Source organism: Macaca mulatta, chromosome 15 (assembly GCF_049350105.2).
Source record: "Macaca mulatta isolate MMU2019108-1 chromosome 15, T2T-MMU8v2.0, whole genome shotgun sequence".
Lineage (NCBI taxonomy): Eukaryota > Metazoa > Chordata > Mammalia > Primates > Cercopithecidae > Macaca > Macaca mulatta.
The window spans coordinates 9,093,337-9,105,894 of record NC_133420.1 but is presented as its reverse complement, the minus strand read 5'-3'; the positions used below and the strand labels follow the sequence as shown (position 1 = coordinate 9,105,894).

At 55.3% G+C, this 12,558-nt stretch overlaps 1 protein-coding gene across 9 annotated transcripts in view; it reads left to right on the top strand.

Moving 5' to 3' along the window:
- The first annotated feature begins 22 nt into the window (after positions 1-22).
- The window catches only part of ADAMTS13 (ADAM metallopeptidase with thrombospondin type 1 motif 13), a 42,999-nt gene continuing 30,463 nt past the window's right edge, over positions 23-12,558 (top strand). For 5 of the 9 annotated variants that reach the window (XR_013405320.1, XR_013405319.1, XM_077967217.1 and 2 more), the window contains exons 1-9: positions 4,008-4,129; positions 4,392-4,512; positions 5,173-5,239; positions 6,411-6,574; positions 7,632-7,715; positions 8,350-8,474; positions 8,611-8,757; positions 11,341-11,478; positions 12,119-12,281. Coding sequence is in view for 7 of the 9 variants with exons in the window: in XM_077967217.1 (XP_077823343.1) it covers positions 4,107-4,129; positions 4,392-4,512; positions 5,173-5,239; positions 6,411-6,574; positions 7,632-7,715; positions 8,350-8,474; positions 8,611-8,757; positions 11,341-11,478; positions 12,119-12,281 (1,032 nt within the window). In the remaining 2 variants the exon portion in view is untranslated. Of the gene's footprint in view, positions 247-4,007; positions 4,130-4,352; positions 4,529-5,172; positions 5,240-6,410; positions 6,575-7,631; positions 7,716-8,349; positions 8,475-8,610; positions 8,758-11,340; positions 11,479-12,118; positions 12,282-12,558 lie in introns of those variants that run through there. The other 4 variants (XM_077967214.1, XM_077967216.1, XM_077967215.1 and 1 more) reach the window with 4 other exon arrangements.

Genomic DNA, 12,558 nt, shown 5'->3' with positions numbered 1-12,558 from the left:
CGTGCCTCAGTGCGCACGCTCCAGTTCCCGGAAGTGCTCGTCTCTCCGCAAACGGCTGGAAACCCGGCCCCCGCCTCTGGTTCCGCGCAGCCTGGGCGGTTCGCCCGCACCGGACTTGGGCCGCAGTCTTAGCCAGCGGCATCCGGGGTCATCGACCTCGAGTTTGAATGGGCAAGCCGAGGACCTCCCCAAGATCCGGGATGGGGATAAGAGAGGCGGACGCCACAAGGGAACTGGTGGGCCGCCGTGTGTGTAGCACCGGGTGGGGCAGCAGCGCGTGGGGGCACTGGGCGGTCGGGCTAGTGAGAGCCGGGCTTGGTCCCTGGACTGCGTCCTGGACTCTCGGGCCTTTCCCGCCTTGGGCTGCTCCACGCTTAGCCTCACAGCGGCTCATCTTCTATATACAGTGGGGAAACTGAGGCCCAGGCACGGGGAGGAGTTCCCGCCAGTTTACTGTGAAGCAGGAGGAGCCGCAGACAAGAAACCCTCAGACACTGAATTGTAGAAGGAAAGGGCTTTATTTAGCTGGGAGCATCTGCAAACTCAGGTCTCCAAAAACCGAGCTCCCGGAGTGTGCAATTCCTGTCCCTTTTAAGGGCTTACAACTCTAAGGGGGTCCGTGTGAGAGGGTCGTGATGATTGAGCAAGCAGGGGGCACGTGCCTCGGGGCTGCCTGCACCGGTAATCAGAAAGCAACAGAACAGAACAGGGATTTTCACAATGCTTTTCCATACGTCTGAAATCTATAGATAACATAACCAGTTAGGTCAGGGGTCGATCTTTAACCAGGCCCAGGGCGCAGCGCCAGGCTGTCTGCCTGTGGATTTTATTTCTACCTTTTAGTTTTTACTTCTTTCTTTGGAAGCAGAAATTGGGCATAAGACAATATGAGGGGTGGTCTCCTCCCTTAACCTCTGTCTCCTGGGTTCAAGTGATTCCCCTGCCTCAGCCTCCTGAGTAGCTGGGATTACAGGTGCACGCTACCATGCACTGCTCATTTTTGTATTTTTAGTAGACCTGGGGTTTCGCCATGTTGGCCAGGCTGTCTCAAACTCCTGACCTCAAGTGATCCATCTGCCTTGGCCTCCCAAAGTGCTAGTATTACAGGTGTGAGCCACTGTGCTCAGCTGGGAGTGGATAGATTTGATGTGCATGTGTAACAGGCAAAGGTTGATGGAGTAACAGGGAAGTGAGGCTCCTAGGATTTTGGTCTGAGCAACTGGGTGTGGCCATTTATCATCTCAATAAATGTCTGCGGGAGGCAGGGTGAAGTATGGGAGTGGAGCCATGAGCTCCTTTTCACACTTGCTGAGTTTGAATGGGCAGTCACCAACAGAGATGTCTAATCAGCAGCAGGATCTAAGATTCCTAAGCTTAGGGAAGGGTCAGTGCTGGAGATGTGGTTTGGAAATTGTCAGCATATAATTAGTGTTGAAACCATGAGCCTGGGTTAGTTCATCCAAGGAGAGAGTACCACTATAGGGAGTGAAGGGCTAAGGCCAGATAACAGGTGCTTGGGGCTCTCCAGGGGTGAAGCAGCAGAGGAGGCTGAGGGGGAGCAGTCAATGTTGTGGGAGGAGAGGTGGATATGAGTGGCATTAGAGAATCCAGGGGGAGAATAAACCACATCAGATGCTGCTGAGAGGCTGAGAAAGACGAGGACAGAGAGATGGGGACCAGATATGGCACTGAGATTGTCAACAAGTCCACTGAAAAGGATTTCTTTTTTTTTCTTTTTTTTTTTTGAGACGGAGTCTTGATCTGCTACCCAGGCTGGAGTGCAGTGGTGTGGTATCAGTTCACCACAATCTCCACCTCCTGGGTTCAAGCAATTCTTCTGCCTCAGCCTCCCGAGTAGCTGGGACTACAGGTGCACGCCACCATGCCTGGCTAATTTTTGTATTTTTTTTTTTGAGATGAAGTTTTGCTCTTGTCACCCAGGCTGGAGTGCAATGGCTCAATCTCGGCTCACCGCAACCTCCACCTCCCGGGTTCAAGTGACTCTTCTGCCTCAGCCTCCCAAGTAGCTGGGATTACAGGCATGTGCCACCATGCCCGAATAATTTTGTACTTTTAGTAGAGATCGGGTTTCTCCATGTTGGCCAGGCTGGTCTCGATCTCCAGACCTCAGGTGATCCACCTGCCTAGGCCTCCCGAAGTGTTGGGATTACAGGCGTGAGCCACCACACCTGGCCTAATTTTTGTATTTTTAGTAGAGATGGGGTTTCACTATGCTGGCCAGGCTGATCTCAAACTCCTGACCTTGTGATCTGCCTGCCTCAGCCTCCCAAAGTGCTGGGATTACAGGCATGAGCCACTGCACCCGGCCCGGGTTTTCTTTTTAAAAAAGGAAAAAAAACTTTGTTCCAGCAGTTTACAAACCAGGGCAATGCAGCCTTCTGTGCAAAGGTGCATTCCAGAGAACAAAGAAAGAGGTTGTCTTTTGTAGAGAACTTCTGCTCAGGTTCCCACTTTGGTCCACTTAAGCAAATGAGGAAGGCACACTTGCTTAGTTCTCACTGGTTAATACTTGCTGAGCTCAGATTGGTTGATGTGGGTCACAGTCGATGGGTTGATTCTGGTGGCATAAATAGGAACAGACAGCTATGAAACCATCCCAGAGGTAAGCGAGAGAGGGGGCTTTCCAGGAATGCAGAATGTGTGTGTGACCCTAGTCAGCAAATGGCTTCTAGGTCCTACTTTGAATTTAGACCCAGTTAGTGACTTGGGAACCATCATGAAGGATTGGCTCTTTCAGGGTTCACAAAGTTATTGGTGACCTTTTAAAGATTAATTTCAGTGGGATGTGGGAATTGGAGGCAAGGAAGTGGAGATAGCTACTGAAAATAATGTTTCCAAGTTCTTAAAGAAAGCCAGAAACAGGGCTATGGGGAGAGGACAGTGCGGGTCAAGGGGAGGTTGTTGATTGTAAGCAAGAGACACCAGAGTGCCTGGGTGTGGTGGGGCTCATGCCTGTAATCCCAGCACTTTGGGAGGCCGAGGCGGTCAGCTCACCTGAGGTCAGGAGTTTGAGACCAGCTTGGCCAACATGGCGAAACCCCACCTCTACTAAATATACAGTAACTAGCCAGGCGTGGTGGCAGGCACCTGTAATCCCAGCCACGAGGGAGGCTGAGGCAGGAGAATCACTTGAACCTGGGTGATGGAGGCTGCAGTGAGCCGAGATCGTGCCAGTGCACTCCAGCCTGGGTGACACGGCAAGACTCTGTCTCAAAAAACAAAAACCAAAAAAGAGACTGCTAGCAGAGTCATGTATGCTGATGGGGTGAGCCAGGTACTAGGATCTCGACATCTAAGCATGCCCCCTTCTCCAACAGCCTCCTTACGTTCCTGCATAGAAGCACACCCTCCCCTCCAGCCCCCCATTCCTTTATTCTGCTGTATTTTTCTCCAAGACACTTACCACCTTTGAACAGACTACATACACAACACGTGTTTGTCTAGCAACTGTGCTGTCTGGCTCTCTTTCCTAGAATTTAAGCTGTGAGAGGCTGACGCTGCTGTCTGCCTGGCTCGTGGCTGCTTTCCTGGTGTCTAGCACAGAGCCTGGCCTGTTTCAGGGGCTCAGTGAAACATTTGTTGGCTGAAGGAATGAATGAATGGCTCTAGCAGAGGGACAGAAACTAACGATGCAGGAGAAGAGAGCTGGGAAGGGATCCAGAGCCAGGGCCTGGCAGGGAGTGTAGGTGCGTCCTCCCTGATTGCAGAGGAGGAGAGGCTGCACTTTGAGGGGTGGAAACACAAGGTGTATCCCCCTGATGGTCATCAGCTTGTGCGGCTGTGTGGGTGTGAGGGGTGTAAAAGAGTGGTTTGGAGCATGTGAAGAGAGCCTTCCAGGAGGTGAGGGGGATTGCCAGGCGGTTTGTGATGATGCCGAGATCTGGTGCTATGCAGCCTGCTTCTGCGACTCTCCCCATCAGGCACAGGCACAGAGTAGGCGGAGAGTTGAGCCAGAACCTCGATGTCTTTTGCACAGCCTTTCATCTGTCAGATGGGAGCGGGGACCCCAGAGAGAGAGCCAGCCCAAGGTCCTGGCATCCTCGTGAACCCCCGTCTGCGGGTTTCTGGTCCAGTGTCCCTTCTAGATGGCTAGGCCTCCTCTGAGGAGGTGGGTGTGCACATCCGGAGAGCTCTCTGGAGTGTAGGACTGGGCTGCGGGGTACCCTGAACTGCAGCCATCTTAGAGCAAGGTCCAGGCTGCAGCAGGAGGAGCTGCAGGCCGCCCACCCTAGCCACGGCCCCTGCCCTGGCAGGAAGCTTCCAAGAGTAAACACTGCCTGATCGTCCCGCCCAGCGAGCAGGCCTGTCCATTCCACGCTGGCCAGATTCCCAGTCACCAAGGCCCCCTCTCACTCTGCTCCACTCTGCAGGCTGGCTCTCCTGAGGATGCGCCAGCGTCACCCCCGGGCAAGATGCCCTTCCCTCTGTGTGGCCGGAATCCTTGCCTGTGGCTTTCTCCTGGGCTGCTGGGGACCCTCCCATTTCCAGCAGGTGGGCGCATTTGCAGGTATTCCGGGAGCCTCTCGGTGGGGTATTCTGAGCTACCTGGGGCGAGGGGAGTGCCAAACAGCTGACTACATCAGCTCTGGGGTTTGCGCTGGGCAGGGAAGTCTGCACTTGGGGTTTTGGGGGATGAAGTGTGCTCACTGAAGAGGGAGTCGGTGTCTCAGTACGACCTGCTCATCCAGTGAAGCTGAACAGACAGATACTAGTTTGTCCCAAACTATGTGGGTTGCTCTTCTCTGCCTCTCCCTTCCTCTCCCGCTCCCTGTCTCTGATTTCCCCCTCTCCTTCTTGGTTGGCCTCACCCACCTCCTGCTTCCTGTCTCTTTCTTCATCCGTATCTTTTTCTTCTTTCTTTCCTCCTTCCTTCCTTCCTTCCTTCCTTCCTTCCTTCCTTCCTTCCTTCCTTCCCTCCCTCCCTCCCTCCCTCCTTCCCTCCCTCCTTCCTTCCTTCCTTTCTTCTGTCTTTCTGTCTTTGACTTTCTGTCTTTCTTCTTCTTTTTTTTTTGACATGGGGACTTGTTATGTTGCCCCGGCTGGTCTCAAACTCCTGGATCAAGTGATCCTCCCACCTCAGTCTCTCCAAGTGTTAGGATTACAGGCGTGAGCCACTGCACCCAGCCCCATCCATCTCTTTTTGTCTTGCAGAGTTTTCTTCAGGCATTGGAGCCACAGGCTGTGTCTTCTTACTTGAGCTCTGGTGCTCCCTTAAAAGGTACTTGTCCTGGTGTCTCCTCTCCCAGGGAAGTTTCTCAGGACTTTCAAGGGGTATCTCACCATTGAGTCAGTGGTCTGGGATTTTTGGTGGATCTGGCAGGAGAAGGTCAGAGAAGCTGCTGTCACCCCTGTTAATTAACTCTGTTACTTCCTGCCAAGTTGATAAAAACTGGTCTGGATGTTCCAGCCAGGCCAGGGTTCTAACCCTAGCTTCTGTTAAATGTCACAAGGGAATGGTCACCAATTGGCTGGCCCCTTCTGCCCCATGGCCTCTGCTGAGCTGGCTGGTTTTCAGGAGCTCTTGGGGTTTCTGGCCGTGGATGTAAATATTTATTCCTTCTGTGGGAAACAAGATAGGTGCTGGCTCAGGCTCCCTCCCTCCTAATCCTCCCTCCTAAGGCCATGGATTTCCTTATGATAAAGGCCTGTCCCCGTTGCCCACAGGCCCTGTGTGTGACCGTCTCCGGGTGTGAGCCCCCTTCCCAGTAGGGCCATTGACAACTTGACTAACGGCTGATGGGGGCCAGAGGCAGGTGGGCTAGTGGTCAGGGGGAACGGGAGGGCAAGGCCCACCTTGTGACCTGGTTCTTTGTGGTCTGGGCCAGATGCACACTGACCAGTGCTTGGGGCCATCCAGCCGGGGGGGTGGATGCAGCCGATGCTGTCTGGGTATCCCATAGCCTGGGTCCTTCTAGCTCCGCCGCTCCTGAGGGACTGGGAGATCATTGCCCAGGGTCCCTGGCCCTCTAAGGGCTCCCTTGGGAGAGGACAATGAGGGCTGGCCTGGGCCCCTGCTTCCCAAGAGACCACCAGGCTCCACTTGTGTTCAGTTTCCTGTCGCGGTCCATGATGTTACTCATGAAACACCTGTGCCCAGAGCAGGGTCCAGGAGGCAGGGCAGGGGCTTTCCCCTTTGGGCAGAGCCACCAGGGCAGTAGGAAGCTTGTCTTGATGGGGTGACCTAAAGGACGCCGTAGCCCAACAGCTCCTCCTGGGCCCTGCCCTTTGCATGCCCAGTCACTAATGGGGTCCAGCTGTTGGGGTGGGGTGACACACAATGTCTTGACTTCGGAAGGCCATCCTTCCAAGACCTGCCAGCCTGTCTCCTGTTAGCTTTCCACTACTTGCTTTCTAGAACCATTGCCCTCTGCTCTCCCCTGCCCCTCCAGGCCACCCTCCCTCCCCCGGCTTCCAGAGGCAGAGGCAGAGGCAGAGGCAGAGGCGGGCTGCAGGCAGCATCCTACACCTGGAGCTGCTGGTGGCCGTGGGCCCCGATGTCTTCCAGGCTCACCAGGAGGACACAGAGCGCTACGTGCTCACCAACCTCAACATCGTGAGTGCCCCCATGGGAGCGACCTCCAGGGATGGCGCTGGCCTGTGCAGGTCCCCATGGCCAGGGCTGGTGACCGGTGTCTGTGGGCTAGTGTATCTGGTGGTCTGAATACAGTGGGTTAAACTCAGGTAGAATGGCTCGGGGCTCTTCCTCTTCTCCCTCCCTCCCCTGGGTGGAGGTGGGTGAGGTCCCACACCCCCTCTCAGCTCCATAGCACACGCACACCCTGCAGCCTCTCGCTACTCAAATCCCTTCATCTGGGGCCACCTTCAAGCCTGGCCTCTTCCTTAGTATCCATTTGACCCCCAGGAGGCTCAGCTAACACAACCCTGGCAAACGGGGTGTGGGCTGCTCACACTGCCCTCTGTACCCCGACCCTGCCCTCTCTCCTTCTCTCGTCCCCTACTCAGGGTGGCGAGGACAGGTAACCAGTCTGAAGTCTAAATAGAGACTGCTGGCAAAGGAGATGGCCACCTTCATTTCTTGCTAGCACCTGAATCCCTGCAGCCCCCCTTCACTTGAAAGTGAAGGGTGGGCAGAGAAGCTCTACCCCACTATCGGCCGTCTCAGAAAGACAAACAACGCCGGGCGCAGTGGCTCATGCCTATAATCCCAGCACTTTGGGAGGCCAAGGCGGGTGCATCACCTGAAGTCAGGAGTTCGAGACCAGCCTGGCTAACATGGTGAAACCCTGTATCTACTAAAAATACAAAAATTATCTGGGCATGATGGCAGGCTCCTGTAATCTGAGAGGAATCTGTGGTCTGAGAGGAGCAGCATTTGACCGGAATATCCAACTCATGACTGTCTGTGTGCTCTCATCCCCTTGCTTTGGAGTTTATTTTCCTTGCGTTAGTTGGCCTTCCTGAGCCATGAGCTGAGGAGCAGCAGAGGCCTGGCTGACTGTGCATCGCATTTTAGGAGCCCCCGCTTCCCACACATGCTTCCCACACATGCTCTCCAGCCCTTCACACCCTGGGGCCCCTGGGAGTCAGCAGCTGCCTGGGGCTGGCAATGCCCACCCGACAGGTTACCTCTCTCATTTGCCCTTCCACAGGGGGCAGAACTGCTTCGGGACCCGTCCCTGGGGGCTCAGTTTCGGGTGCACCTGGTGAAGATGGTCATTCTGACAGAGCCCGAGGTAGGCATGGAGCTGGAGCTCAGCACGCTATACAGAGCGGGAAGCCCAAGTCATCGCGTCTCCATCCTCTTTAACCTCTTGTCGGCCGGGCGCGGTGGCTCAAGCCTGTAATCCCAGCACTTTGGGAGGCCGAGATGGGCGGATCGCAAGGTCAGGAGATCGAAACCATCCTGGCTAACCTGGTGAAACCCCATCTCTACTAAAAAAAAAATACAAAACACTAGCTGGGCGAGGTGGCGGGCGCCTGTAGTCCCAGCTACTTGGGAGGCTGAGGCAGGAGAATGGCGTGAACCCGGGAGGCGGAGCTTGCAGTGAGCTGAGATCCGGCCACTGCACTCCAGCCTGGGCGACAGAGCAAGACTCCGTCTCAAAAAAAAAAAAAACCTTTTGTCCTGGATGCCCCAAGCAGCATGGGTCACAGAACACATTCAGCCAGATGGACCAGCTGCCCTCCCAGCTCTATCCAGCACTCAGCACAGGCTGCCTGACTACTTCTCTGAGCCTCAGTTGTCTCACCCCTAACACGGGCTAGTCAGAGGGCTGTTATGAGGACTAACTGGGAAACACACTGACCGCAGTCAGCACCATGCCTGGTTGGGGTGTCCTAAACGCAGGCTTTGCTGTGAATCTGCAGGGTGCTCCAAATATCACAGCCAACCTTACCTCGTCCCTGCTGAGCGTCTGTGGGTGGAGCCGGACCATCAACCCCGAGGACGACACGGATCCTGGCCACGCTGACCTGGTCCTCTATATCACGAGGTAGCCGAGCTTTCTGATGGGCGCTGGTCAGCCAGCCTGGGAAGGCTGCACCCTCGGCTTCCTGCCCTCTGCAAAGGTGATCCTGGGGCAGCCACGTGCCTTGGCACCACCCAAATGACTGTTTTCTCTCACCGAGGTTTGACCTGGAGTTGCCTGATGGTAACCGGCAGGTGCGGGGAGTCACCCAGCTGGGTGGTGCCTGCTCCCCAACCTGGAGCTGCCTCATTACCGAGGACACTGGCTTCGACCTGGGAGTCACCATCGCCCATGAGATCGGGCACAGGTATGCAGCCCCACCAGCTGTCCCCAGGCTCTGGCAAGGAGCTGACCTGGGTACCCGGGGCAGAGGTGGTCTTGGCAAGCAGTGGGTCCTTGTAGAGTTTCGCCAGAGGAGCCTGTACCCCTCACCCCAACAGACTCAGAAGGGTGGGTGTGAGGACAGGGGAACCTGATACTGTTTGATTAAAGAAACTTTTTTTCCAAAAGACGAGCAAAACACCTTTAGCAGGTAGAAAATAACTTCTCTGGAAATATTCAGGTAAAGAAAAAGCAGGCTGTAAAAACTATCTCAAATCCCACCATTTAGAGATAATGTCTCTTCACATTTTGTATTTAATTTCAGTCTTTTCTTTACACACACGCACATATTTTTTATTTGCAAAATTGGGATTTAGTTTGGATCCCTGAATTAAAGGGAAATTGTGATTATGCTGTTCATTGCTTTGTTACCTGCTATTTCTTTTTTCTTTTTCTTTTTTTTTGAGGCAGAGTTTCGCTCTTGTTGCCCAAGCTGGAGTGCAATGGCGCGATCTCAGCTCACTGCAACCTCCACCTCCCGTGTTCAAGTGATTCTCCTGCCTCAGCCTCCCGAGTAGCTGGGATTACAGGCGCGTGCCACCATGCCCAGCTAATTTTGTATTTTTAGAAGAGATGGGGTTTCTCCATGTTGGTCAGGCTGGTCTTGAACTCCTGACCTCAGGTGATCCACCTGCCTCGGCCTCCCAAAGTGCTGGGATTGCAGGCGTGAGCCACTGCGTCCAGCCTTTCTTTTTTCTTCCTAGAGTGAGTGCAGGATTTACCTGCTCTTTATGTAATAATATATCCCAAACGTTATCCCAGGTCTCTTACAGGCGTGTACCGTAATTTATTTAATCAGGCCCCTCTCCTTGGATGTCTAGGTTGCCTGAACACATCTTCCTGTTGTGAACATTATACATTCTTGTGTGCAAACCTTCGCTCCTACCTATAACCATTTACCTAGAGTGATGGGTTTCTTTTCAATTCTTTAGTTTTTTAAGTCTGAAAATAATACCCAATTGTTGTAAAAATTCAAGCAGTGCAGAGATTTCTTTCTTTCGTTTTTTTTTTTTTGAGATGGAGTCTTGCTCTGTCGCCCAGGCCAGAGTGCAGTGGCGCAATCTCGGTTCACTGCAAGCTCCGCCTCCCGGGTTCACATCATTCTCCTGCCTCAGCCTCCTGAGTAGCTGGGACTACAGGCGCCCACCACCATGCCTGGCTAATTTTTTGTATTTTTTGGTAGAGATGGGGTTTCACCATGTTAACCAGGATGGTCTCGATCTCCTGACCTCGTGATCTGCCCGCCTCGGCCGGCCAAAGTGCTGGGATTACAGCTGTGCCCAGCCCAGTGCAGAGATTTCTAAAGTGAAAAGTGAATTTCTACCTTCCTTGCCCACCAACCCCCACCCGACCCCTTTCAACCCCTCTGAGCCTGGGAGGGTCGAGGCAGGGTTCCTGGGTGTGGGGCAAGGCAGGGCTCCTTCTCCCTCACAGGAAGCATAGTTTCCTTTTGCTCCTGTGATGCAGAACAGATAAGCCCCCAAACAGGGGCTTAGCCTGGGAGGGTTCTTGGCTTCACCCAGGAAAGAATTCAAGAGGGAGCAGGTGGTGTTAGACCGCAACTTTGATTGACATAGCAGTGGTCAGAGTGTGCAGCCCTGTGACTCTGTACAGTGCAGCGTAGCCCTTTTGAAGCAGGGCTACCCCATAGACACTGTGCCCAAAAGAGCAGCTCAAAGGCAGGGCTGCAGTCCTAGTTATACCCACTTTTAATTATATGCAAATTAAGGGACCAGATTATGCAGAAATTTCTAGAAAAAGAGCAGTAATTTCCGGGTTTTCATCATGGAAAAAGGGCGGTAACTTTTGGGTGTTGCCATGGCAATGGTAAACTGACATGGCGCACTGGTGGGTCTGTCTTATGGAAGGGGGCTTCCCACCCCTCCCTGTTTTAGCTAGTCCTCTGGTCCCCTGTCCAAGCGGGGCCTCCAGAGTAGAGTCCACCTCCTACCTCACCGGTGCCTGGCCTCTCCCACCTCATTAGTAGTCCTCCATCAGTTCTGCTTTGGGGAAAGCAAGCTCTGTTGTGACAGTTTGGAAACGGTTCACCTTCCTGGCCTAGGAATGCAAACAATGGCCAAGGGCAAGCACATTTTAACTGAACTTTAAAATCGTGCTTTACTCACAGTAGATGAATTTCACGCTCAACACATCCATGTCAACAGTCCCCAGAGCTCAGCCCCTCAAGGCCCCGACCAGTCCCCCCCTCTCCACAGACTCCTAACACTGTGAATTAATGTGGCTTGCACGTTTTTAAAGCCTTTTGATATTTATTAGCAAAAGATGCGGGAGCCACCCTGCCGGGCTAGCGCTCCCTTCTGGGGAAAACTGACGCTGGGCGCACAAGGCCCTCTGCACTGCGCCCGGTTAGCAGGTGGCGGCGTCAGGGGTCGACCCGGGTCCGAAAACTCGCTGGCCCTGCGGCACTAGGGCGCCGGGCCCGGACTCGCCGACCCCGATCCTGCCCCCGCCCCTGCCTGTCGCCTTAGCATAGCTCCCCACCTACCAGCTTCGGCCTGGAGCACGACGGCGCGCCTGGCAGCGGCTGCGGCCCCAGCGGACACGTGATGGCTTCAGACGGCGCCGCGCCCCGCGCTGGCCTCGCCTGGTCCCCCTGCAGCCGCCGGCAGCTGCTGAGCCTGCTCAGGTAGCTCCCGCCCCGCGTCCCAACCCCTGCACCCACCGCTCCGTCCCACCTACCTGCCCAACCCCCTGCGCCTCCCCCCGCGCTGTCCCACGCTCTGCGGCCACCCTTCCGTCCACATTCTCTCCCACTTGCCTACACCCACCCCTGCATCCTACCCTCCTCCATCCACCCCTCCATCTCAGCCCCCTGCGCCCACCCCGTTCCTGCACCCACCCGGTTCCTGCGCCCACCCCCTCAATTCACCCCGGTACCCTTCGTCTGCCTCCACCCGTGCTGACCCCTCCGTCCACTTTCCACGCTCCATCAGCCCCACACCCCTATCTCCCCCGCCCGCGTACATGTACCCCTGCGTCCCCTTCTCACCCACCGTACCGCTCCCGGGCCTAACGTGCATCTGCTCCATCCCACTCCGACCTGTGCCTCCGTTGTCTCTCCCTCTGCTGGCCACTCACCTCCGCGCGGACCGGAGCCTTAGTCTTGGTCCCAGCCCAGAGCTGGCTCCTGGTGGGGGGCTCGGGCCGACAACTCCTGTTCCCACTCACAAAAGGCCACGCTTCCAAACGCTTCCATCCCCGTGCACGCTCCTCCGTCCCGCCTCCTCTCGGTGTACACCCTGGGCCTGAGCCGGGCCTTGTCACAGCGCAGGACGGGCGCGCTGCGTGTGGGACCCCCCGCGGCCTCAGCCTGGGTCCGCGGGGCGCCACCCGGAGGCGCAGCCTGGCCTCTACTACAGCGCCAACGAGCAGTGCCGCGTGGCCTTCGGCCCCCAGGCAGTCGCCTGCACCTTCTCCAGGGAGCACTTGGTGAGTCTGCCCGTAGTGGCCTGGGATTGGCCATGAGGTTCCTCGGCATCACCCAACTCATCAACTAATGCCCCCCCAACGTGCACCGTGAGCACCTGCTGGGTGCAGTGCTAGGCTGAGGTACCCCCAGGGCGGCTTAGTTTAATGCTGTCTGTGGCCTCTAGAAATTATTTAAAATGTTTGAACAAAAGCCCTAACATTTTTGTTTAACTGGGCCCGACAAATTATGTAGCTAGTCCTGGGAGGGCCCCTGTGCCCAAGGATTCCTGGCTGGGTA